A 23,217-nucleotide genomic window follows, 5' to 3' on the forward strand; every position below is an offset into this window, starting at 1 on the left:
GGCTTGAGGGTCCAACTTGATTGGTTAGCCATATCGCAGATGCAACAGGTGCATCGACCAGTCATCAGTTCTTTCATGTGTTTCCATAAATCTGCTGCCACCCCATTTAGTTTTTCGAGGCGCAGAATATGCAGACTGTAACCCGATTTAGATGCAAACACAAGCCGTCAGGGTTGTCCACTCCTCTGCACAGCCCGTCGACTTTATCTTCAGCTGAACATACGATACGCTTCACGCTTCGGAGTTTTTCCGCGTTTCAATATACCTGTGCCGTTTCGTCTTCAGCGATTTCTTGTGCTCAACACAAAGCCAAAATCTACCTTGATCTAGCATGGAGTTTCTCCATCAATACAATGAGTTTGATGAGGCCATCCTACAAAGGCAATACAACTACTTCAAGGGAAAACCTGGAAAGTCTATTATCGAAACCAGAGTGAAGCTCATGACACTGATGCCCAGTCGTGTCCAAGTGAACTCCAACCACGAACAGGGAAACTGGGATTCCCTCAAGGCACCCGACGACATCTCAACCGGACGTTATCTGGAAAAATACCTCACCAAAGCTCTACATCCCATCTCTACGGACGCCCATTTCCAGATCTGGTAAAGGTCAAACCGTCTATTTGCCATTCTTCCTAGCTCACACTCTCAGTTTCTTAATCATCAGTTTCGGAACGGCCCGGAATCATTTTTCAATCTGGCAAAGTGCAATCGAGTCGTTCAGAGGGTGTCAACGAGACATGCACCTGGCTCCTGCTAGAGTTATTGCTCGATGCGTCGAGGAAGAATGGGACCTGAAGGATATATGTAAGCCTGGTGTGCACCAATCCAGCAGTATACTACCGTCGAAAAAACTACACCAAGACGTCAACCTTCTCTTTGGTAAGACTGAGACCACGTACGAAATGCACTGGCAAAGTGATCTACTGACGTATACGAATGACGTGAGTGTATACGTTTGGCAGCCTCACCTAGAAGAGATACCAACCGAGCACTACAACTCGATCACGATTGTTGCTCCATCAGATGATGTTTCCACCACACCAGCAGCATCGCCCTCATATCGCATGCTTGTTGTTGCGAATCCGCCAGCTCTGATGTCCCGATTTCTCAACACTCAAGACGCCTTTGTGGCGAGCGCAAACACAACACACGCGTGGGACGCAGGTCACGAGAGGTTTCGTGTCTTCTTGATTTTCCTCAAATTGACCGTTGAAGACTCATCAGGTCTTGTTGATTCGATGGCCGCCAAAACTAGTGAAATGGTAACGTCTCCGAAGCTCTTGCGCCTACCCGAGTATTAACTTCAAGGTGCAGATGTACAAAGGCCGTCGCAGGCCTACGAGAAGCAAGATTCAATATCTTGTCCACTTGGACGATTGCCGACGCCTAGCCATCAAGGACTTGTGGCACATCAACACTTTAGTTGACAAAGCAAGATCCACGGTCGAGACAAACACCTTCTGCTGCAACCAGTCAGGAAGCCAAGACAAAGCGAAAGCAATTGAAGTGCTCTCAGGCTTCCAAGACGACATCATCTTTCTGGTCAACAGTTTCGAAGCTTTAGAGAAGGCTCTGTTGGTAGCACGAGAACAGATCAAAGAGCAGATGGAACTTGCACAAGGGCAAAGAACTCTAATTATCACCATTGCTGCTGCTTTCTTCATACCTCTGGGATTCATTGCAGTGAGCTTGACATACTTTATGATAATGTTCAACCTACTGATAGAAGGTCTACTAGTCAATTTTCGGCATGAATGTCAAGGATCCGCTGTTTCCACACTCGCCAACCAGTACAGATTCCCCGACACCGGCATCAGCTCCAAGTGTAGTCCCAGTCCCTACTACGATCGCCGAGTCATCTGAGCCGACGCAGCATTACTGGACCATGTCTTCATACCTCGCGATCTCTTTGCCTCTAACAACCGTAGTTGTTGTGCTTCCTCTGATCGCACCACCATGTTTCAGATTCCTCTTGCAGAAATACGAACGGCATCGCCGCCATTGGCATGCTCTCATCGTCGTAAGCATCTTATGGTACTTCATTGCCACGACATCTCTATTCTACACAGGGGGTTGGATCTACAATTGGCTCGCATACCTGTTCATGGGCTACCTCGTCCTTTGTATGATTGGACTCACGCGAGTGATTCAGGCGTACAGAGCAGGAAACGGTCGTATTAGATGGTCTCTACAGATGATCCTTATGGGAATGTGCGTTTGGGCAGATTTAGCAGAAGTTCTTGACATACCTTGGGCACTTGTGACATATCTGTACATGTTTCTGACATCGAACATGAGTATCAAATGGTTGAGAGGCTCGTGGTTCTGGTTGGACAAACGAATGAGGGGTCTACACAGAACTTCAGAGTTGTCAAATACGACTGTATAGGCAAATGGTTGCGTGTTGTGGGTCGCCGATATACCTTCTACTGAGAGCAAGAAGCCAATATGAACAAACGTCCTTGCTTTGTCTATTGACAAGAGTATAAAAATGCCCGTGCTCCTTTGCAATTTCATTAGTTTTACGAGAGAGCTCCACACGTGACTCACGCGAAACAGAGCTCTCTCCAGATTTCGCGAAAGCTCCTTCCACCAAAAAGCCTCGGCCCCTTCCGACCTTCCACTTTGAGAAGAGCACGCGACTTCCTAACAGGCCGACCGCAAAACTTGCATCTTTTTATAACGACAGATGAACAAGGTCTTTTCTTCTTTGTTCAACGCCTTTGCAAGATCATCGATTCCTGGAAGCTCGAAACTCGCAAGCTCGAGGACTTTCGCAACAATGCACAAATCCCCCGCGGCAATGCTGAATCGCCCTATCCCGGACGATGTTGACACCAGCATCCATCAACCCAGAGATCCCAACACCTTGAGTAACTATAACGTCTGGAAAACCAAGCATGTCACCGCCGATTTGGAGCTGGAGTTCGCCAACAACAGATGTGTCGGTACCATTAAAATGGAGCTGGAAAGACTGGAGAAGGGCCAAGGAAGCGGAAAGGTAGTTCTGGACACCAGCTTCCTCGACATCCAAGAAGTGAAGCTCGCCGGAAAGAAGGCCAAATGGAACCTCGGAGAGAGATTTGAGCCTTATGGTAGCCCTCTCACTATTGAGATTCCCGATGACCACTCTGGAGATGCCGAGATCGAGGTCACCATGGCTACCACCGACAAGTGCACTGCTGTTCAGTGGATGACCCCTGAGCAAACTTCTAACAAGAGACACCCCTATATGTTCTCTCAATGCCAAGCCATTCACGCTCGTTCTCTTCTGCCTTGCCAGGATACTCCTGATGTCAAGTCAACATTCACTTTCAACATCCGCTCTCCTCTCCCCGTCCTCGCCAGTGGTCTGCCCACCGGAAACAAGGACTTCCGTCAAGGCGAAGGCGATGCCCCTGGTACTCTTCTGTACACTTTCGACCAAAAGATCCCCATGCCTGTTTACCTCTTCGCTCTCGCAAGTGGTGATCTTGCTTCTGCTCAGATTGGTCCTCGCAGCTGTGTTCACACCGGTCCTGAGGAACTGTTGGCTTCGCAATGGGAGTTTGAGCCTACTGAGAAGTTCATCCAGGCTGCTGAGAAGATCGTCTTCCCCTACGCTTGGACTCAGTACAATGTGCTGGTTCTACCTCCCAGTTTCCCTTACGGCGGCATGGAGAACCCTATCTTCACATTCGCAACACCGACTCTCGTCTCCGGCGATCGTGAGAACGTCGACGTTATTGCACACGAGTTGGCACACTCATGGTCTGGAAACCTCGTCACCAATTGCAGTTGGGAGCATTTCTGGCTGAACGAGGGCTGGACCGTCTATCTCGAGCGCAGGATCCAAGCCGCCATTCACGGCGAACCTCACAGAGACTTCAGCGCTATCATTGGCTGGAAGGCTTTGACTGACAGCATCGAGGGATACGGAGCTGATCACGAATACACAAAACTGATCCCCGACCTCAAGGGCAAAGACCCTGATGATGCTTTCTCCAGCATTCCTTACGAGAAGGGGTTCACCTTCCTCTACTACCTCGAGAAGCTCGTCGGCAAGGACAAGTGGGACCCCTTCATCCCCCACTACTTCACAAAGTTCGCCCAAAAGTCACTCGACTCGTACGAGTTCAAGGCCACCCTCCTCGACTTCTTCGCCAAGGATGAGAAGGCAACCGACAAGCTGAACTCGGTGGACTGGGACACTTGGTTCTACAAGCCCGGCTATCCTCCCAAGCCCGACTTCGACACCAGCATGGTAGACGTCTGCTACGACCTCGCTAACAAGTGGGAATCCCTCAACAAGGGCAGCTCGGACTTTACACCCTCAGCCTCTGACATCTCATCCTTCTCCGCCAACCAATCCGTCGTCTTCCTCGAGAAGATCCAAACCTGGGATCAACCCCTCTCCCCCACTCTTGTCGAAAAGATGGGTGAAATCTACTCCTACGCATCTTCCAAGAACGTCGAGGTCGTCAGCAGATATATGATTGTCGGTCTCAAGGCTAGATGCGAAAGTGTGTATATCCCCACTACTGAATTGTTGGGCAGAGTCGGCCGCATGAAGTTCGTGCGCCCGCTTTACCGCAACCTCAGAGAGTGTGATGAGAAACTCGCACAACAGACTTTTGAAAAGTACAAGGAGTTTTACCACCCGATCTGTAAGGACATGGCTAGTAAGGATGTTTATGGCAAGGCTCGTGGTGGTTAGATATGGCGTGAACCAAGAGATGTGTGAGGTTTCGATCAGATAATTGCATGAATTGAATCCGAGTTTCCGAACAGCCAGAATCTACCTCGTCGGTGAAATAATTCGGCGAAGTGGAGGAAAACTGCGAGTTTGGTCCCTCCATCTTATAAGTTGTCGAGTCTTGTTCCCCGGATCATGATGTCTTGATCTCTTCTTCGCTTCCCGTTGCCCCTTCCCTCTCTATCCAATTACATCCTCCATCCATCCATTTTCACATCCTCCTTNGTGAGAGTGAGAGTGAGAGTGAGAGTGAGAGTGAGAGTGAGAGTGAGAGTGAGAGTGAGAGTGAGAGTGAGAGTGAGAGTGAGAGTGAGAGTGAGGGAGAGAGTTTTGCAGTTTTGAAAGATACATGTATATATGCAAGATCAAGGGTGTTGCAATGATGCGTATACGTACACGGAAATGGGTATATTGATGTTCCCACTAAAACCCAAAGGTGAGAATTTGATATTCTCCAAACAGGGAAAGGAAGAAAAAAGATGAGGAGTTGATATTCTCCAAAAAGAAAAAAGAAGAAAAAAAAAAGAAAAGAAAGATGAGGATTCGATACTGTACAATTAAGGAAAGCGAGCACCCCAAAATACGGTCCAATGGTTTGCTCATTGGTCTGTTTGGTTTCGAATTCGGTGTCTTATGCACCTTGATTTGCAATGTCGTATACTTGAAGCATCATTCCCGGAGAAAACACATGGGATATAGCAGTAGGAGCAAAGGACTCTCCACGGCTTGATTTGCACGTATTGCCAGTTTCAAGATTCGAATATGCTCTGATTTAGCTGCCTAGTGGACTCGTACGTACTACTAAAGGACCCGTATCATTAGTTCCATGGCGCCCTTCAACCTCCAGGAGAGATTGTGACTCTTCGTTTCGATGCGTCAATAAGCTTTGCGTGCTTTCGTGTTGTCCTGCCGAAGGTCTTTGTGCTGGAAGATGGTTCATTTCGATCACTTCTTCGCTCATGCCTGTTGAGGCAATGGTACTGGTGGTTGTTGGTTTTTTGGCGAGTGAATCTTCTTCCTTCTTTCGAGCAAGGCAGTCGTCGCAGATGTTGGCGTCTGGGTGACGGCTCTTGAGAAAGTAGCCGACGATCAGGTTGTAGAGGGACCAAGCAGTTCGCAAGAAGACGAGATCAGCGACCAAGATAGAGACGAACACGTTCGCCCAAGACTTCAACACTGGGTTCTGGCACATGTATGTGGTAGCTATGACAGATGCAGTGGGGTCAAAAAATCCAGTGGCGGAGTCGTTGTTCTTCTGCGTGTCATTGTAGGTGAGCAGATAACGCGATCCGTCAGATGCTGCCATGAACCAATAAGGGATCTGCTCTGTGATTGTGGAAAAGTTGGCTGTCCAAAACTGCAATGACTCGGGAGTTGAGAGCATGTTCAGCTTTGAACGCGATTGCCACTGTTGTCCAAGATCGAAGTTATTGGCGGACACCATCGCCTTTCCCAGGCGGTCAACTTCTGACCAGACATTGGGCCATGACTCATTACGCACTAGGCCGGCAAGTCCTTCGTCAACAGATATTCCGGTATATTTCTGCCCTCGAGCTTGGTCGAGAAACGCCCATTCCACATGACTGAAGAATGATTCATTCTTTATGTCCATCGTTTGCACAAAGCTACCAGGCTCCAGGCTTATGTAGCCGCTTGATAGATTGTATCGCGACGCTGCAGCTCCGGCGGCTGATTCTTGTATCGTTTCGTTCGTTATCGCAACGAGAGTCTCCAACCAGAAAGCCTTCAAGAGTTGTTCGGCCCAATACAGGCCTGGGGTCGACAACCGGTTCGTCGACAAAAGGCGGTAGAAACCCTCTGGAAGGCTGACTTTAGAATCCATCATATCCCCTGACATTGGTCCATACCGAGTTATGAGGCCGATATCTCGCTGTCCGACTAGACACACAATCCAAGAGCTGATAGTGACCTCCCAGTCAGATACGCTCATTTGTGCAGGCGATCGAGAATCCGATGTTTCGAAATTTACACGAACTTGTTTGACACAGCAATTTTCGATTGAACCACCATAGTAAGACAATGCTGCGGTTTGGTGATCTTCAACTGAGAGCAGTTCGTATGTGAAGCCGCTCTGATTAGTGTTGAAGTATGAATGAACCGGAATCACCGAAGCTTCGCACCAAGGTTGTATCTTGCTCGTGAAGACTTCTGGAATGTAGCGTGGCCATCGCCTTGACAGAAACCACTGCCTGTCTGCTGTCGTTGTCGTTGTGGAAACCATTGTATACGCGGTCGAGAAGAAGTTTATAGCCGAGAACAACACTGTCAGCAGGATCCCCCCCACGATGGCAACAGGTGTGAACCATTTGTAAGGATATTCTCTGGTGATACTGTAGCTGAATGCAGGCACCGAAACCTTGTTTACAAACGAAGGCATGCGCATTGTGATTTTGAAGTGAGTTTGGATGTGTCGAAAAAGAAGTGGGCGAGCAACCAGGTCGTAAAGAAGAGCAGGCCGTTGCTCTTTATCGCAATTGACATCGCGCGTCAATGGTCTGGATCCTACAGTCGGCTTCGCCTTAGACTGAGGCCATGCAAGACCGGCAACATGTAAATGCAGACTCAGCTATTCCGAGAATCAGGTTGGGGGCCATTGCCATTCCAATTCAAGACAAGACGATTGACGATCCAGTGAGAAAGAGAGAAGATCAGAGATAGCGAGGTACCCTCCCAATGACTGCGTCAAAGTCGGCGCAAGATAGACGGCTGTGCCAAGGAGGATGTAAGCACTGCCAGGCAGGCAACAAGCCACCAAGGCTGATGTTCACCAATGAAAGCGACGAACATGGACCTTTCGGCCCCCAATATTGTATGCAAGTTCCGGATTGGGTCGGATGTACATAAGATGGAGAGGGCAGCCATCAATCATTATGCTGTTCATGCCTCATGCATGCCATGAAGACGCAACTGCGGCGTAGATCTGCCTGCAGTGATGCGCGAATTATTGTCCCCGCCTGATCAACGCATCCCGGGATCCTGGGGACTTCGTGTATAATGTCATTGTAAAGATGCTGTCTGCTTCAACATTACAAACAACCAAATATGTCCTTGGTGAGATGACCAAGATACAGAAATGATGTCGTATGTCAGAAGCAACAAGAGCTTTGCAGACGCACTGATGTGCGCGCTATCCAACGGCTGTGAAAATACCCGGTAAAGCTGAAGGGGAAGGCGAGTGTGAAAAGTCAAGAGTCGGGTATAATTATGTGCCTGCCTAATCATGATAAGAAGAAAAACAGAAAATGTCAAAATCGCCCAGTTGCTCGAGGAGATAAACCCTGCGCCGGCATCATTGAAAATCATAACGCGAAAAAAGAAGGAGACAGAGGAATCCAGAATACATGCGAACTCGAGTCCTTACGAGCTGTAGGCTTGGTCGACCTCCTTCTTGTACTTCTCGAGAATGTTCTTGCGGTTCAGCTTCTGTGCTGAAGTGACGAGCTGGTTTTGAGGAGTCCACTCATCGGGAGCGAGGACGACACCCTCGATGATCTCAATACCGGCCAGACCACCCTTCTTACCGGCGGCTTGAAGGTTCTTCAGGACAGCCTCGTTGAGCTTTTTGTCGTGGCACATGTCCTCGAGGTCACCAGCTTGGCAGCCACTCTCGGAAGCCAATGACTTGAGAGCGGGTTCGGCGGGAACGATGATAGCGATGGGCTTGTTCTTGCTCTGGTCTGCGTAGACGCAGATGTTTGCAACAACGTTGCTGGCGCGGTAGATGGACTCAAGCTTCTCAAGAGCAATGTACTCGCCGTTCTGGGTCTTGACCAAGTTCTTCTTGCGGTCGATAATCTTGAGGTTACCGTTCTTGTCGAACTCACCAATATCACCACTCTTGAACCAGCCGTCCTCGAGCGACTCCTTGTTCTCCTTCTCCAGATCGAGATAGCCGTCAGTAACGGAGTCACCACGAATCCAGATTTCACCCTGAGGAGGGCTGTTGGTGGAGTAGTAGCCAGCATCGGGGAAGTCGACAAGCTTGACCTCGATTGAAGCAGGCAGACCACCAAGTGCCTCGTCGGTCCAGGCAAGGGGGTCCATGAGAGCACCCATAGCAGAAGTCTCGGTCAAACCGTAACCACTGATCATGGGAGCAATGGCCATGGAAATGAAGCGCTGAGTGTCCTTTGCGACGGGACCACCACCGTTCAAGCAAATTCTCAGTCTGCCACCGGTAGCCTCCTTGATCTTGCTGAAGACAACAGAGTCCATAACGCTGGTGCCGAGACCAGTGAAAGGCAGGGCAGAGTGGTTCATCATGGTGCTCTTTGCGGCCATACCGGCCCAGAAGAGCTGCTTGGCAACACCACCAGTCTTGTCGACCTTTCCGACAATACCCTTCTTGACAGTCTCCCAGACAGCGGGAACACCGACCAGAATTGACGGCTTGAATTCGCGAATATCACCAGCGCAGTTGCGGACCGAAGCGTCGGAGATGGTTCTGGGGTTTCCGTAACCCATGGTACCACCCCAGTAAAGACAGGCGGACTCGAAGACGAATTCGAGAATGTGAGCGAGGGGGAGGTAGGTAAGGAGACCGTCACCGGGTCCGAGGTAGGGGCCGACAATCACATCAACACCGGCAACTACAATGTGTTAGCTGGAGACAAGGAAAAAAGATGGAAGACTGTACGTACTAGCGGCAATGACGTTCTTGTGCTTGAGGAGAACACCCTTGGGAGTTCCGGTAGAGCCGGAAGTGTACATGATACAGCAAAGGTCCTCAGGCTGGGGAGGAACAGGGTCGACCATGTTCTCCTCACCCTTCTTGGTGAGCTCGTCGAAGCTGAGGATGGTAAGGTGAGGGTGAGCCTCCTTGAGCTTCTCAATGTCCTCCTTCTTAACTTCCATCTGGCTGTTGTAGACAACGAATTGGATGTCCTTGGTCTCCTTGAGAGGGTTGATGAGCTTGGTAAGGAGATGAGGGTCGAGGAAAATGAGCTTGGCGTGGGTTTGCTTGAGAGAGTGCATCAGACCCTCTTCGCCGAGAGTGTCGTAGGCGGTGACGATGGGCATCGACTGTGTGGAGGCGGCTGAGAAGAAGCATGTCAGAAAGGGGAATGCAGATAGTTGTCAGACGGAGACTCACCGTGAGCAGTAGCGAGCCACCATGGACTGGTAGAAGCAAAGATGTGGACGCGGTCGCCCTTGTTCATGCCAAGAGCGCGGTAACCAGAGGCGACCTTGAAACAGAGCTGCTCATACTCGACGAAGCTGATGTATGTGTAGGCGCTGAGCTCGGAGAATTGCCATTTCTTGTCGACGGTAGTCTCCTTGCCGTCAACGACCTTCTTGATCTGCTTGACCTCTTCGTGAACCTTGATCAAAGTACGGTATCCGAGCGCCTTTGCGTTTCCGAACTTCTTTGAGCTGCTGCGAAGAACATCGTAGATGGTCTTGATGTCGGGTGCGGGAGTGCTGATGAGACCGTCCTTTGCTGCCGGGTGTACACGAGGGATGGTCTCGCCGTCCTTCTTCTCGTAGCCCTTGGCCTCGACTGTGTAGGGGCCCTTCTTGTAGGGCTTGGGTTGGGGGACCAACTTCTTCAGGTCTGTTCGGTTCATGATGTCGCCCATGTTGAAGATGTTGGTTATGTTGGGCAGACTGTCAAAAGACATGAAAAGTAAAAAGGCAAGGAGGAGCCTCGTTTTGGCAGAATAAGAGGTTCTGGCAGGAGCGACTGTGATGACGGCGCGCGTTGAAGCGGCGTCAGAAAGACAATTGGTTGGCTCCGCTCTTACCGGGACGACCAATGACGCACCAGGTTCCCGTGCCCGCGCCACACAAGGGCCAGAGCTCCTCGATTACTCCAAAAGTTCATCCGACTGGTCTGTACCAACTCATACCTCCCATCTCCCTCACACCATCCTCGCAACCTGCTCTGCTCTGAGTCTGCCTCGGTATATGACCGTCGCAACATCACTGTAACAGAAAAATATACATCTACTCGTCGTCCATGTCTCTCGCCCCTTTCATCACCCAGCTAGGTGCCGAGATTCAGGATGCTTCGGAAGGTGATTGCCTAGAGTCCAAGCCCCATTCCTCCTCAGCATGGTAACGGTAGGTTCTATACAGAAACCTTTTTACTTTTCTCCCAAGACATCCCCTCTCAAAACCTTGGCATAATCGACTCACACTCCCCTCTCCTTGAGCTTAGCGTTGGATCTCGTGATCTATCCATCAGACAAAGCCCCGCAGTTCTCAATTCTGCTCGAGGAGGTGGTACTACAGGTGCTGTGGTATGGAAAGTCACTCCGAGGTTTGCCGAATGGTTGATCTCGCCTGGAAACATACTCACACAGCATGGCATCGTATCTGCCGAGTCAACTGTGCTTGAGCTGGGCTCCGGGATTGCCGGCATTGTACCACTTACGTTAGCTCCACTGGTGCAGCAGTATATCGCTACTGACCAGGCATATGCTCTCAAATTGCTGAAAGAGAACATCGACCAAAACACAGCCTCGACGCCAGCTGGAACAAAGGATAAGAAATTCTCAAAGAAAGCAGTGCCCGTGCAAACCTCGAACCTGCAAGTCTTGTCCCTGGACTGGGAAACAGATGATGTTGAGTCGTTCCTGAAAACAAACGCTGTAGCGGAAGGCGTTGATCTGGTCATTGCTTGCGACTGCATATACAATTACGCTCTGATCAAGCCATTCGTGCAGACCTGTGTCGATATATGCCGATCGAGACAAGGCCAACGGCCGACAGTCTGCGTAATAGCGCAACAACTTAGACAGCCAGACGTGTTCGAGGAGTGGTTGGAAGAATTCAACAGACACTTTACAGCATGGAGACTGTCAGACGATTTGTTGACTCCGCTATTGAGAGAAACCTCAGGATTCATGGTTCACGTCGGCATACTGCGTGGAGCGGCATCGACGGCCATGTGAGATGGCTAGACCAGGAGGAAAGAGTGGTTTGTTGGGACAATGAAGCAAAGACCTGCATGTCGTGAGCATAGACTCGTGCTACGTTGCGTCAAGTCACGGTCCTGAGATAACATCTCGGATGGGAGCCGAAGACATCGATTCAGCGTTGAAATGGCAAGGGATGCATGATTATGGAGTATGGAATGCAGCCCTATAGTCGCTAGGAGGGGTATGAAGAGTGGGCAGAAAGTTTGCTACCTTATTGATGCCTTGATTTAGAAATCGACATGTCGTATTATGATGAATCAACATGTGAGGTTTCACAATCGATAGAAGAGGCGTATAACGCTTGTCCGGAGATAGACGGAGCTAGCGAGGAGCGTCAGATGAGGACGAGCTTCAGCAGGCAGGCGCGATCGGTAAAGAGCAAGCAGGCCAGACACGCATCTGTCAATTCACTCAAACTGGCGCTTACTACGGTCAAGAGACAGTACAGCTACAAAACCCTCTTCTTCCTGTCACTCGCCCTCGTCCTGGTCACGGTGGCTTTCACACGCATCGCCTCCCGTCTCAGTCTACTGACGACTCACTTCACCCCGCTGAAGCTCCCCTCCGGCCTCGCCTCGACACGCAACATCACCTCTATGAGCATGGCCTCCGCAAAGTACCAGAAGCCTCCCCAAGCCCCTCCTCTCTTCACTGCCACCACCGAGTCTCTCGCCAAAGACACCCGCCGTCTGCTAGACCAGTCTCGCCGCATCCAAGACCAGATCGTCAAGGACGTCACGACCGAGTCGGCAAACTTCCACAATGTCGTCCTACCCATGGCTCTCGATGACAACAAGATGGCCATCGAATCACACATCATCGGTTTCTACTCAGCCGTGTCGACCGACTCCAAGCTGAGACATGCTTCCATCGAGGCCGAGAAAGAGATGGACGAGTTCGGTATTGAGTCTAGCATGCGCGAGGATATCTTCAAGCTTGTCGATGCCGCTCTCAAAAACTCGAAGGATCTGGACGCTGAGAGCCAGCGTCTGCTCGAGAAGGATCACAAGGGCTTTGTGCGCATGGGTCTGAATGTGCCTGCTGGCCCCAAGCGTGACCGTTTCAAGGACATCAAGAAGCGATTGTCTGAACTCAGCATCACCTTCCAGAAGAACTTGAACGAAGAGCAGGGTGGTCTCTGGTTCTCCGAACAAGAGTTGGAAGGTGTCCCCAAGGACGTTCTCGACGGTCTCAAGAAGGGCGAGGGCGAGAACGCCGGCAAAGTCTGGCTCACATTCAAGTACCCCGATCTCTTCCCCACCCTGAAGTACTGCAAGAACCCCGAGGTCCGCCGCAAGGTCTTCACCTCGAATGAGAACAAGTGCAACGAAAACGTTCCCCTCTTCAAGGAGGCTATCGTCCTCCGCGATGAGGCCGCCCGTATTCTTGGTTACCCCAACCATGCCACCTTCCGCATCGAGGACAAGATGGCCAAGGCCCCTGCCACTGTTGACGATTTCCTTGGTGACTTGCGCACCCGTCTCTCACCCGGCGGTGTTGACGAGATCAAGAAGCTGAAGACTCTCAAGGAGAAGGACTTCAAGGACCGTGGTGTTGAACAGCAGAACGACGGCAAGTACTACCTCTGGGACCACCGTTATTACGACACTTTGATGCTTGAACACGAGTACCAGCTTGAGCAAGAAGCAATTGCCGAGTACTTCCCTCTTGAAACTACCATTCGTGGTATGCTCCAGATCTTCGAGGAGCTTTTCGGTCTCGCCTTTGTCCAAGTCACTGGCAAGGACCGTGATTCTATCAGTCCTACTGGCAAGGGTGACGACATCATTTGGCACCCCGATGTTCAGGTCTTCAGCGTTTGGGATGATGAGGGTGAGGGCAGCGGCTTCGTTGGCTACCTTTACCTCGATCTGCATCCTCGCGATGGCAAGTATGGTCACGCTGCCAACTTCAACCTCCAGCCCGGTTACATCGATGAGAATGGCAAGAGAAGGTACCCTGCCACCGCTTTGGTCTGCAACTTCTCAAAGCCTACTCCCAAGAAGCCTTCTCTTCTGAAGCACGACGAGGTCGTCACTCTCTTCCACGAGCTCGGCCACGGTATTCACGACCTTGTATCTCGCACCACTTACTCCCGCTTCCACGGCACAGCCACTGTCCGCGACTTCGTAGAGGCTCCTTCACAAATGCTTGAGAATTGGTGCTGGACCGCTTCACAACTCCGCAGCTTATCGCGTCATTACAGCTACCTCTCAGATAGCTACAAGGCCGCTTTCACCGAGTCAAGCAAATCTGGCAAGCAACAGCCGCCAGAGACTATGCCCGACAACCTGATTGACAGCATCATCCGTACACGTCATGTCAATGACGCTCTCTTCAACCTCCGTCAGCTTCACTTCGGTATCTTTGACATGACCGTACATGAAGGCAAGTCACATGACGATATTAAGGGTCTTGAAGTGAGCAAACTGTACAATTCACTTCGCAAAGAGATTTGTTCACTCGACGGCCCAGAGGAACTTGGACAAGGCCTTGACTGGGGTAATGGTCAAGCTACGTTTGGTCACTTGATCGGTGGCTACGATGCAGGTTACTATGGCTATCTGTCTTCTCAGGTATACTCGGCCGACATGTTCTACTCGGTGTTCAAGAAGGACCCCATGAATGGCAAGGAAGGAAGGAGATATAGGCACACTGTGTTGGAACGTGGCGGTAGCCAGGATGAGATGCAGACGCTTGAGGATTTCCTCGGCAGAAAGCCCAGCACAGAGGCATTCTACAAGGAGTTGGGCCTGAGTTAGATCACCTACTGAGCCACACCGAGTCTGTATTCGATCTCGCAATTTTATAGTGTGGCTCTGAGCTGTGGATTGCTGACGAGAGCATCGAACTCGGTTATGGCTTACAATTAGAATGAATCACATGAATTTCGAATCATATGTTGCATCTCAACAGACCACAGACTCATGATGCTATCAATTAACTCTCTCGACAGCTCTGAAGTTTGGTGCAGAGAGTATACAGATCCTGCCCAATTTACTTATCAGGCGCCAAGAAAAGGCGTGCCTCAGCCTGAAGCAGCAAGCCGCCCCAAATCCTCTAGCCATCACTGCAACTCTCAAAGTCTTGCCATCATCACAGCATAATTTCTGTTGTATACTGATTCTACTTTTCGCAAACTGCATATTCCCATGACCTTCGTCATCGCGATGAATTTGATCCTTCATGCATGGCTTAGCCTCTCACACATGCAGCCCACTGCAGCAATGCCTCATCCTTCGAGATGTCCGTAAATCTCATTGGTTCAAGGACTAAATTATATCGTCCGAGCACCTAAGATGCTCAGCCTCTTGTCGCAGATGGCTGCACTACTGCATAGGCTATTTCTCCAGGTCTGGAGTAGGATCTTTACCGGTCCGTCGACACATCGTTCACTGTCAGCTTCAAACCCTGCGACAACAACAGTCAAGTTACCACCACGAAGTTGAAGTTCAACCTGCTCGGGTTTCTAAGCTGGTCTAATCTCATCCATCACCTCGAGCTCGAATGTCTTCTTTCTGCTATAGTATCACAAGGCCATATCCTTACAAATGGTTCACACCAGTTGCCGTTGTGGGAGGAATCGTCCTGGCAGCCTTGTTCTCCTTCATCAATTTCTACTCTAATGCTTACAACATGATAACTATCACGACGAACAATCCAGACATAGTTGAAGCCAACCGATGGTCTCACATTCCAGGATCTTTGACGAGTCGCATTCATCCAAAGTGTGAAGATGCTATCATTCCAGTTGGCTCCACTTTCAACACAAACCAGACTGCACTTTCCTATCAGCTTGTCAGTCTACGAAATCACCCGGCACTGTCTTATCACAACAGGCGACTTGCATTCTGTGAAGTCACACAAATCTCGATTGATTTTCAGACATCGATTGACAGACAAGCTGCCCTGATCGATAGGTCCAGTTGGGGTGTCACTGTTAGTGCCGACATCACTTGCAATGCCCCGAACGAAGAGCACGAAATCAATTACATCGGATTTCGTACTCATTATGATCCCTTGACATGGGCTACCCAGCCGGGAGTGTCGGGATTCATAAGAGTAAATGCATCATCGCCAGGTTTCGTGTGGGCCAATACACTCCTATTAGCCTTCTGGACCGAAACCGTCACTGCAACAGTCGATCAAACTCTCCAACCCAATTCCTCCGAAATCGTTCCTCTATTCAACTTGTCGAGTGGATATATCTCCTTTTCAAGACCAGGCATCAACATTTACAACGAGTCATTCTTTCGCCTTGGCAAATACGCCTTTTTCAACCTCCCCGAGTCAAAGGCGTATAGAGGAGATTTCAACATTACAGACGATACTCTTTACGAAGGTCTCATCACAAAGAACACATGGCCAAATATCTGGTCACCGGCAAACCGTCTCGCTAAAGCAATGTACTCGGTCATCCAAGTCGATCTAGGTCAAACAGATACAGTGATCACTACCTTCAACGGCACACCCGCAGACATGAGTATCCTCACCACCGCAGACCGCCTTCACCACTGGACCGAAAACCTGACGCAAATCTGGGACCGCAGCACCGTTGCCGATAAAAATAATTTGCTCCCTTATGGTTTAATGCAAATGCGTCAATTTGACAAGAATACCGATGCGACGAATCCGAGACAGCCATTGCGATTCACACCTTCTGTCATTTCCGCCACGTATACTTGTCAAGTCCCTCGTCTGAAATCGCATGGCAATATTTTTATTTCTATTCTCGTGGCTGATTTGGTTTTGTTGAGGGCGGCGTGGACGCTGTATAATTATCTAGTGGACTATTTTCTGAAGAGTAGGCATCCGGATGCTAATGTGTGTGAGAAGTGCTTGGTAAGAGGTCAAGATGATGAAGTAGTGACGGTGGCTAGCTCGCGGAATATTGGGAAGGGTGGGAAGGAGGAGGGGGCTGAAGTTGAGGATGTTGAATTGGATGATCTTGGGATGTCGAGGAGGTCGAATGGGAGAGAGGGTGATGGACAAAGTATGCAGAGTTTGCTGCCGCATAGAATTGTCGATATTTGAAGAGGTCGTTGGGTATTGATATAAGACAATAGATTATAGGATTTTGGTTCTCTATATTTGTCACTGCATGTCAACAACACCTGTATGTATTACAAAATTCGCAACCCACGACAATCTTGTCCTAATCATCCCACTCCCTCGACCTACTCAACAATCCATATCCGATTGAAAATCCTTCCTGATCAAACCTCTCCGGCCACCCGCATTCGAAATACAACTGCTTCATAGCATCATACTGCAAAAACGAAACAAACAAAAAGCATCAGTATATCCTTCTTTCGATTGGTGGTGATGGTGGGTTTGGAGTTTTTAACTTACCTTCCCACTGCCATTCCAATCGTCTTTTTCTTGCTGCATCCATATTCCGGTCGAGGGATCTGGGACCCAGAGGAGTTGTTTCGTCTTGTTTATCCAGGATTTGAGGGTTTCTGGTGCTGGGTTGTGTGGATAATGCTGGTAATAGTATTTCGGGGCACCTTTTGGCGGTCGTCGTGTTTGTGTTTGTGTTTGTGCATTATTGCTTATTTCGTAAATCTCATCTTTGTATTCTTGTCAATTTACACCAAACTCTTTGGAGGAGGGGGAAGGAGGGATGGATGAAATGGGTATATACATACTGGTGTGAAGATCAAGTAACAACAACCACCCATATTCTTCCCCAGCACAATATGTCAATGGAATACAAGTCCCCAAATACCCTTGCACTTTCTCCCCTCCCTCACTCAATCCAAACGGATCTTTCCAAACTTCCGCGGCGAAATCATCGTCCAGATAATTCAACGGTCGTGTAAATGGTGCTAATTCTTTCTTCTCCGCACCGCAGAGATAGGGTAATTGTTTGAGTGTTTCCATCACTAGATTTGACATTCCTGCTGTTTTCCAAGAGGAAAGGAGAGATGGGGAGGGTGTGTGGGGGGGTTGAGAGATTTTGGTGTCGAGGGGGTGGAGCGTGGAGAGGAGTTGGAGGGTGTACCATTGTGTTAGGAGGGCGGCGATGGCTTCGATTCTGTCCTCGTGTTCGAGATCTGATTGTGCGGTTTCTGGCATTTTGGTCGTTGGTGTTGGAGAAGGCGGTCGAGGATGGTGTTTGATGGGAGTGCTTGATGGAGGTTGTCGATCCCGGCGTTCTTCCGGAGGGTCGCAACGTTTGAACGCGTTTCGAGCGGACGACTTTCTTCTGTCCAACGGTCGACTTGGGGAACACCTCCGGTTTGTTACCTCTTTCTACTTCAAGTCGTGATCTGACGGTACTTGTGCTAGTCGAGGCTTAAAACTCGAGAGGATGGTCTACGGCGACTTAGCCTTCTGCGGAGATAGTGCACCGAAAGGGGATGCGACAACCTGACAACCAACGCGAGTGTAATTTCAGGCTCAAACACGATTTGACTTCCATCTCTCAACATGAAGGTCTGTCGAGAAGAGGGAGTAGCACAACTGTCGAACTGTTGTTGCAGGCCCGATACATAAGATATCTGTCCTCAGTCGCCAACGACGCGTCGCGCACGTTGCATACCTGATTGAAACCTCTTACTTAACGTCTTCAACAGCATTCTTCCTAGCGAAACGGACTCTGAGAGCAAACATCCATTCATCCGTAAACATCCACAGCCAAACGACCACAAAAAACGCAGCCACAACCAAAGTGCTGAAAAGACCAAGAACACTGAACCAGCGAAAGAAAGGCCAAAGTTCCGACCACCGATGTGAGGCCACTTGATCAACAGCCATTGCTACCTGCATCGAGCTTAAGATTGTGGTGATGACAGCAAAGACGAAAAGCATGGGTCCGTAGAATCGAGCAAAGTACTCGGCATATTGTCCATGGATCTGTTCATAGTATCGGCTGTGAAGTAGCAACGGCGCGTAGCGATTCAGACGAGAGAGTCTGATCTCTCCGTAATGATAGCGGCCTGAAACTTCGTGGTCTTGGATTTCTGAAACTTTCTGGATGAACTGACAGAAAGCTTGCCATGTCACCTCTTTTGGGATCAAACGGTGGTCATCTCTCTGGGCAATGCTTAAGTCTGATTCATGCTGGATAAGGTGATGGTAGGTTCGTAAGAAACCCATCGCCGCTTTGTGAACAGCATCACGCCGCTTGCCGAGTGGAGAGTTATCATGCAGCAGATATACCTCCCAGAATGCATGAGAGAGCAGATACCTGGGAAGAGGCTGGATGAAGATTCGAGTATAGCTCCACACCAAATGCAGACGAGGGTCCTCAGTGATGACGATCTCGCGGCCTTTGATCTTCTGGCGATGTAATGGGTTTATGTTTGCGCTTGATTGGGTCGTTAACACCCATAGTTGGCTCGAGATATTCTCGAGATCGCGAGCGCATAAAGCCTTTTCAATGAAGCTTGCAGCGTGTGTAGTATCCGCGAGATGGATATTCGGGTATCCTGGAAGTGTCGCAGCGGCATCAAATTTCACTGGCGACTTTGTCTCATGGTAGCCGGTAGGTTTTAAGAACTCGTCACTGAGTTGATAGTTTTCTGAGAAGGGAAGGTCCATTGGAGTGATGGTTGCAGCTTTTCGGTATCTTTGGTCTGATAATAAGCGCCGGCTTCGTTCTCAGCCTTGCTCTTGGCTCCGTCCGCAGTCCGTCTGACGTGGCATGCATCGGATTCAAGATTGTGGCTTGCATAAGATGGTCAGATGCGAACCTCGCCTCGCTTGAGTGGTTTGTTATTGGTGGATATTTGCGTGAGTCGCTGTAAGTCCTTCGACGATAAGTCGTCGGTGTTCGAACATTCTTCGCGATTAATCCACCTCCATCTATACTTGCACGACTGAAAGCTTCAAAATGGTGAGTCATTTTGATGGCCACGACAAAGAGCTTGTATGCTGACTCTTGTTATCAGGTTAGGGCTGTGACTGAAGACGACACTGGCATCAAAGTCTTGCGCGAGCCAAGTAACCCGAACATCGAGTATGACACATCCTGGAAGTCGCCGAAATGCAACTAACACTCGGCCAGTATTGTCGCTATTCACGGCCTTGGAGCGCATCCAGATGATACTTGGTGCAAAAATATCGGCACACCGGAAAGTCCGCAATGGGTCAATTGGCTAAAGGACCCCAACATGCTTCCCTCGATAGCCTCGAACGTCCGGATAATGCGCTATGGATACGAATCAGCATGGTTTGGCTCTGATGCAATCAAACAAAGTACCACTGACGCTGCCGAAGAGTTTTTGGATGATCTCAAAGGTCTGAGGGAGGTACGGATATTGTTGGAGGATCGTGACATGCTCTTGTCGTTGACCTATCTGTTCGCAGGATTCGCCTAATCGACCTTTGATCATTATTGCACACTGTTATGGTGGACTCGTTGCCTTGAAGGCTAGTGGTCCCTCTCCCAGAGCTATCGCGATCATGCTAATACATCTTCCAGGCTATGATCCATGCTCGCCTCCACAGCAAGCGATGGCCAGACCTCCTCAGCTTCACGACTGGTCTCGTCTTCTTTGGAACCCCTTTTCGTGGTGCTGAAGGCATCAGCCAGAGTGAGCTGCTCCAAGCCGCTATCGAAGAACACAAAGTCGTCGAAGCTCAGGCGCTTCGAATTTTGGACCCTGGCAACGATCCACTCGAAGATCTGGTCACCGATTTCTGCAGGTTACACTCGGTGCCGCACAAAGCGCAGATTGCATGCTTCTTCGAGCAGAAACCCAGTAACATAATGGCAATTGTGGGCAAGAATGCACAGAAGGTAGCAGGATGCGTTCCGAATCTTTCATGTATGCTCTGAAGAACTGACAAGTCGTAGAGTTTCGTGGTCAGCAGAAGCTCGGGATGTTTGGACGAGTCCGAATCAACACAGAAGTATCGACTCGCTCGTACTCACTTTGACATGAACAAGTTTGGCAAGCCCTCGGAGCGGGGATTTACGAAAGTGGCGCAAGTCGTCAAGGGCATGGTCGAGGCAGCACCGAATTTGCTGCTCTCACGTTTGGAGGGTATTAATTCTCATCCACTGCTGACGTCGGAGGATGCTGACATGTATTACTATGCTAGTTAAAGGTAATCATCAAACCTCCGATCTGCATATGGCTTTGTCCTCAACATCTCTGCGTTTGTATATCGTGGTCGATGCTGACACGTCAAGTAGTGGACGAGCCGAAATCGATCGCGGCTGTGAGACGACTTGTTGAGGTGACTGATAGCTCTCTAGAAGGAAAACGTCATGAAAGCACAGAGAAGGTTCAGAAAGACATCTCAACGGCCATCGAATTAGCATTCCAGAAGGCGAACTTCACACGAGGCGTCATGACAGACTCTCGTCTGGGCCCACAACCCGCTCATCATGCTATAGATGATGTCGAGAGCATATTGGCAATAGTCAGGCTGAATACAACGGTCAAGATCAACAAAAGAAGTGAGTGACGTATAGTCAGCTCTCGGGATACGGGGCTAAGCACCATCTCTACAGCTCAGCACCGATTTTCTAGCCATAGCACATCTCGTCTGGTCACCCAGGCCCTTCATGACAGTATCGATCTCGCAAATGGCAAGTTCGATATACTCACAACGAAGCGCAGCACAGAAGCTGGCCGGGATGTTTCCTTCATGTCTGTCATTACCTTCACTGCTGACAAAAGCCAATACAAGCAATTCATGCTATCTATGCATCTCATCCAGATACATGGCCTCGATGGTTCTAATGTCTTGTCCCCATGTATAATTGGGCACGCAATCATCCCTGACGACGCCCCTATATTACAGGCGATTCGCGATAAGAACCTCGAAGAGTTCAAACGACTTCTTGAGAATGGAAAAGCTAGAGTATGGGATTGCGATTCAGAGGGACGAAGTTTACTGAACGTAAGTCTGAGCCGATATCGAGGCTAAGTTTTTGTACCACTAACGCTCTCACTAGATTGCGATCTATCATTTAGAACCCATAATGGTCGAATATCTCGTTGCGCAAGGATTGGATGTAAACAGTGTAGAGATGTCCCTCGGGCCTTCTAGCAGAAGAGAGTTCGACATCACCTAATTTGATATGTACCCGGCGACCCAACGCCTCTAATACCATTCTCACAGGCATATTCTCCGATTTCCTTACGTGGACCGTCCGGAAACCTCAGCCATTCAGACTATACTCCTGACAGCAGGGTCTGATCCAACTTTCACAACGGCCGATCGGTCTTGGAGTCATCTGCATCGAGAGTTGAGATTTGGGAAAGTTGTGTGCCATCCTCGCGAGTCTGCTCAGTACAAGTATATTCTCTAATAGATCACACAGGAAAGCCTACGGTTGTTATTGAAAGCGAGTCAATACTTCATCCCTGTTGATCTTGAATTGCTAAAACTCTGCGTCGAGACCTCAGGACGAGATACGTGGGCGAAAGTCCAACTGCTGATAGCACTCGGAGCTTCCAACGGGAGTTCTGTTGACTGGATGAAAACAGCCTTTCTTCACATGAGATATCCCTTGGACACCTTACATTACTTTCGGACGTTGTGCGGCTTTCTACACAGCGGTGTGGTGGATACTGACACTAAAGATAGCAGAGGGCTGAGTTTATACGATTCGCTTCAGAAAGACGAGAAAGTCTTTTTGGATTCTCAAGCCTCAGATATGCTACACTGTGCAGTGGAACGAGAAGCTCGATGCAATCCTCAACTTCAGAATTGGGTTATCGAGCATCCACGAAAGCCAAGTGTTTACGACATCGAACACTACATGCCATGCCATCATCGTCGGTGTCACACGAACAACCACGATGAACCAATCCAAGATGTTGAAATTGACTGGGAATACCAGGTTCAAGCTGGTGTCTGGCCAGATATGACACCTGAGGAGGAACACACTGTCGCTCATGGTTGTTACATTAGAAAATATTCAAATACTAGGGCAGGTCACTCTGACGCATGGTATCGATGGTCAAGCAGCGGAGAAACCTTAGTCTGTGACATCGAGTGGGGACGATTCGATGAAGTGGTTGAGAGGAAGTCGATTTCCTTTCCCTGTATTGACTGTATCGCAAGATGGCTCCATGACACGGGATCTTCTCGTCCTCAAGATCCCAACGACAAACTATACTCACATTATAGTGTACGTTTTGTCGCAACCAGTTTTGGAGGTATCTGGGATTTGGATAATAACATGGACGGTTATCCGACTTACGCATGGGTACCTACACCATCATCTGACTGGTTGTGTTACAGCGAAGACGGTGTCGAAAGGGTTATCAAGACGGTTCACGTACCACGTCCGAGCGAGGTCTTGGACTCGGAGATTGACATGCAGCAAGACCACAAAGATGCTGCCGACAATGAATTTAAGCGCCGTGCCCAGCCAACGTCATCCTCGAGCGAGGACGAGAGGGTGTACAGGCGACTGAGACTGGATGATCAGGAGTACGGTTCTACATCCCCTCATACTCCCTGAGCATTGTTGAACATATTCGAGTGGTAGCACGTCTCGGTATGCGCATATCTGTATCAAATCGTTGTGTATCGGCCAGGATGCACTTGTTCTGTTGGATTGAC

The 23,217-nt window shown here is 49.5% G+C and overlaps 12 protein-coding genes across 12 annotated transcripts; 8 read left to right on the forward strand and 4 right to left on the reverse strand.

Annotated features, from left to right (window-relative positions):
- Window positions 1–331: 331 nt before the first annotated feature.
- On the forward strand, window positions 332–1,866 carry M438DRAFT_337744 (uncharacterized protein; the record flags this gene model as incomplete). The annotated part of the gene is made up of 3 exons (XM_029904033.1): window positions 332–603; window positions 653–1,265; window positions 1,318–1,866. The coding sequence occupies 3 exons, from the start codon at window positions 332–334 to the stop codon at window positions 1,864–1,866; spliced, it is 1,434 nt and encodes a 477-aa protein (XP_029757962.1).
- A 124-nt stretch (window positions 1,867–1,990) lies between these two features.
- Window positions 1,991–2,440, forward strand: M438DRAFT_347853 (uncharacterized protein). Its single transcript, XM_029905999.1, has one exon. The coding sequence runs from the start codon at window positions 2,108–2,110 to the stop codon at window positions 2,390–2,392; it is 285 nt and encodes a 94-aa protein (XP_029757963.1). The 5' UTR covers window positions 1,991–2,107; the 3' UTR covers window positions 2,393–2,440.
- Window positions 2,441–2,606: 166 nt separating this feature from the next.
- M438DRAFT_302010 (uncharacterized protein) lies at window positions 2,607–4,962 on the forward strand. The gene has a single exon (XM_029902116.1). The coding sequence runs from the start codon at window positions 2,693–2,695 to the stop codon at window positions 4,697–4,699; it is 2,007 nt and encodes a 668-aa protein (XP_029758050.1). The 5' UTR covers window positions 2,607–2,692; the 3' UTR covers window positions 4,700–4,962.
- Window positions 4,963–5,510: 548 nt separating this feature from the next.
- Window positions 5,511–7,142, reverse strand: M438DRAFT_337746 (uncharacterized protein; the record flags this gene model as incomplete). Its single annotated transcript, XM_029904034.1, has 1 exon — window positions 5,511–7,142. The coding sequence occupies one exon, from the start codon at window positions 7,140–7,142 to the stop codon at window positions 5,511–5,513; it is 1,632 nt and encodes a 543-aa protein (XP_029757964.1).
- A 750-nt stretch (window positions 7,143–7,892) lies between these two features.
- Window positions 7,893–10,408, reverse strand: M438DRAFT_347858 (acetyl-CoA synthetase-like protein). The gene is made up of 3 exons (XM_029906000.1): window positions 9,852–10,408; window positions 9,400–9,795; window positions 7,893–9,348 (listed from the first exon to the last, which is right to left on the reverse strand). The coding sequence occupies exons 1-3, from the start codon at window positions 10,336–10,338 to the stop codon at window positions 8,117–8,119; spliced, it is 2,115 nt and encodes a 704-aa protein (XP_029757965.1). The 5' UTR covers window positions 10,339–10,408; the 3' UTR covers window positions 7,893–8,116.
- A 207-nt stretch (window positions 10,409–10,615) lies between these two features.
- M438DRAFT_323973 (uncharacterized protein) lies at window positions 10,616–11,937 on the forward strand. Its single transcript, XM_029903035.1, has 2 exons — window positions 10,616–10,776; window positions 10,838–11,937. The coding sequence occupies exons 1-2, from the start codon at window positions 10,719–10,721 to the stop codon at window positions 11,653–11,655; spliced, it is 876 nt and encodes a 291-aa protein (XP_029757966.1). The 5' UTR covers window positions 10,616–10,718; the 3' UTR covers window positions 11,656–11,937.
- A 347-nt stretch (window positions 11,938–12,284) lies between these two features.
- Window positions 12,285–14,444, forward strand: M438DRAFT_376603 (metallopeptidase MepB; the record flags this gene model as incomplete). Its single annotated transcript, XM_029908675.1, has 1 exon — window positions 12,285–14,444. One exon carries the CDS (start codon window positions 12,285–12,287, stop codon window positions 14,442–14,444), a length of 2,160 nt encoding a protein of 719 aa, XP_029757967.1.
- A 449-nt stretch (window positions 14,445–14,893) lies between these two features.
- On the forward strand, window positions 14,894–16,951 carry M438DRAFT_347860 (uncharacterized protein). The gene has a single exon (XM_029906001.1). The coding sequence runs from the start codon at window positions 15,319–15,321 to the stop codon at window positions 16,714–16,716; it is 1,398 nt and encodes a 465-aa protein (XP_029757968.1). The 5' UTR covers window positions 14,894–15,318; the 3' UTR covers window positions 16,717–16,951.
- M438DRAFT_70183 (uncharacterized protein) lies at window positions 16,832–17,900 on the reverse strand. Its single transcript, XM_029910269.1, has 3 exons — window positions 17,334–17,900; window positions 17,035–17,255; window positions 16,832–16,961 (listed from the first exon to the last, which is right to left on the reverse strand). The coding sequence occupies exons 1-3, from the start codon at window positions 17,761–17,763 to the stop codon at window positions 16,947–16,949; spliced, it is 666 nt and encodes a 221-aa protein (XP_029757969.1). The 5' UTR covers window positions 17,764–17,900; the 3' UTR covers window positions 16,832–16,946.
- A 147-nt stretch (window positions 17,901–18,047) lies between these two features.
- M438DRAFT_399057 (uncharacterized protein) lies at window positions 18,048–19,534 on the reverse strand (the record flags this gene model as incomplete). The annotated part of the gene is made up of 3 exons (XM_029909396.1): window positions 18,048–18,888; window positions 18,919–19,027; window positions 19,383–19,534. The coding sequence occupies 3 exons, from the start codon at window positions 19,532–19,534 to the stop codon at window positions 18,244–18,246; spliced, it is 906 nt and encodes a 301-aa protein (XP_029757970.1). The 3' UTR covers window positions 18,048–18,243.
- Window positions 19,535–19,538: 4 nt separating this feature from the next.
- M438DRAFT_323982 (uncharacterized protein) lies at window positions 19,539–20,680 on the forward strand (the record flags this gene model as incomplete). The annotated part of the gene is made up of 5 exons (XM_029903036.1): window positions 19,539–19,666; window positions 19,697–19,940; window positions 19,999–20,049; window positions 20,114–20,431; window positions 20,489–20,680. Coding segments are annotated over 5 exons (933 nt in total), but the record flags the coding sequence as incomplete, so codon positions are not given.
- Window positions 20,681–20,771: 91 nt separating this feature from the next.
- M438DRAFT_70347 (uncharacterized protein) lies at window positions 20,772–22,192 on the forward strand. Its single transcript, XM_029910270.1, has 3 exons — window positions 20,772–21,097; window positions 21,152–21,543; window positions 21,599–22,192. The coding sequence occupies exons 1-3, from the start codon at window positions 20,812–20,814 to the stop codon at window positions 21,716–21,718; spliced, it is 798 nt and encodes a 265-aa protein (XP_029757972.1). The 5' UTR covers window positions 20,772–20,811; the 3' UTR covers window positions 21,719–22,192.
- Window positions 22,193–23,217: the final 1,025 nt, after the last annotated feature.

This window comes from Aureobasidium pullulans (assembly GCF_000721785.1).
Source record: "Aureobasidium pullulans EXF-150 unplaced genomic scaffold scaffold_17, whole genome shotgun sequence".
NCBI lineage: Eukaryota > Fungi > Ascomycota > Dothideomycetes > Dothideales > Saccotheciaceae > Aureobasidium > Aureobasidium pullulans.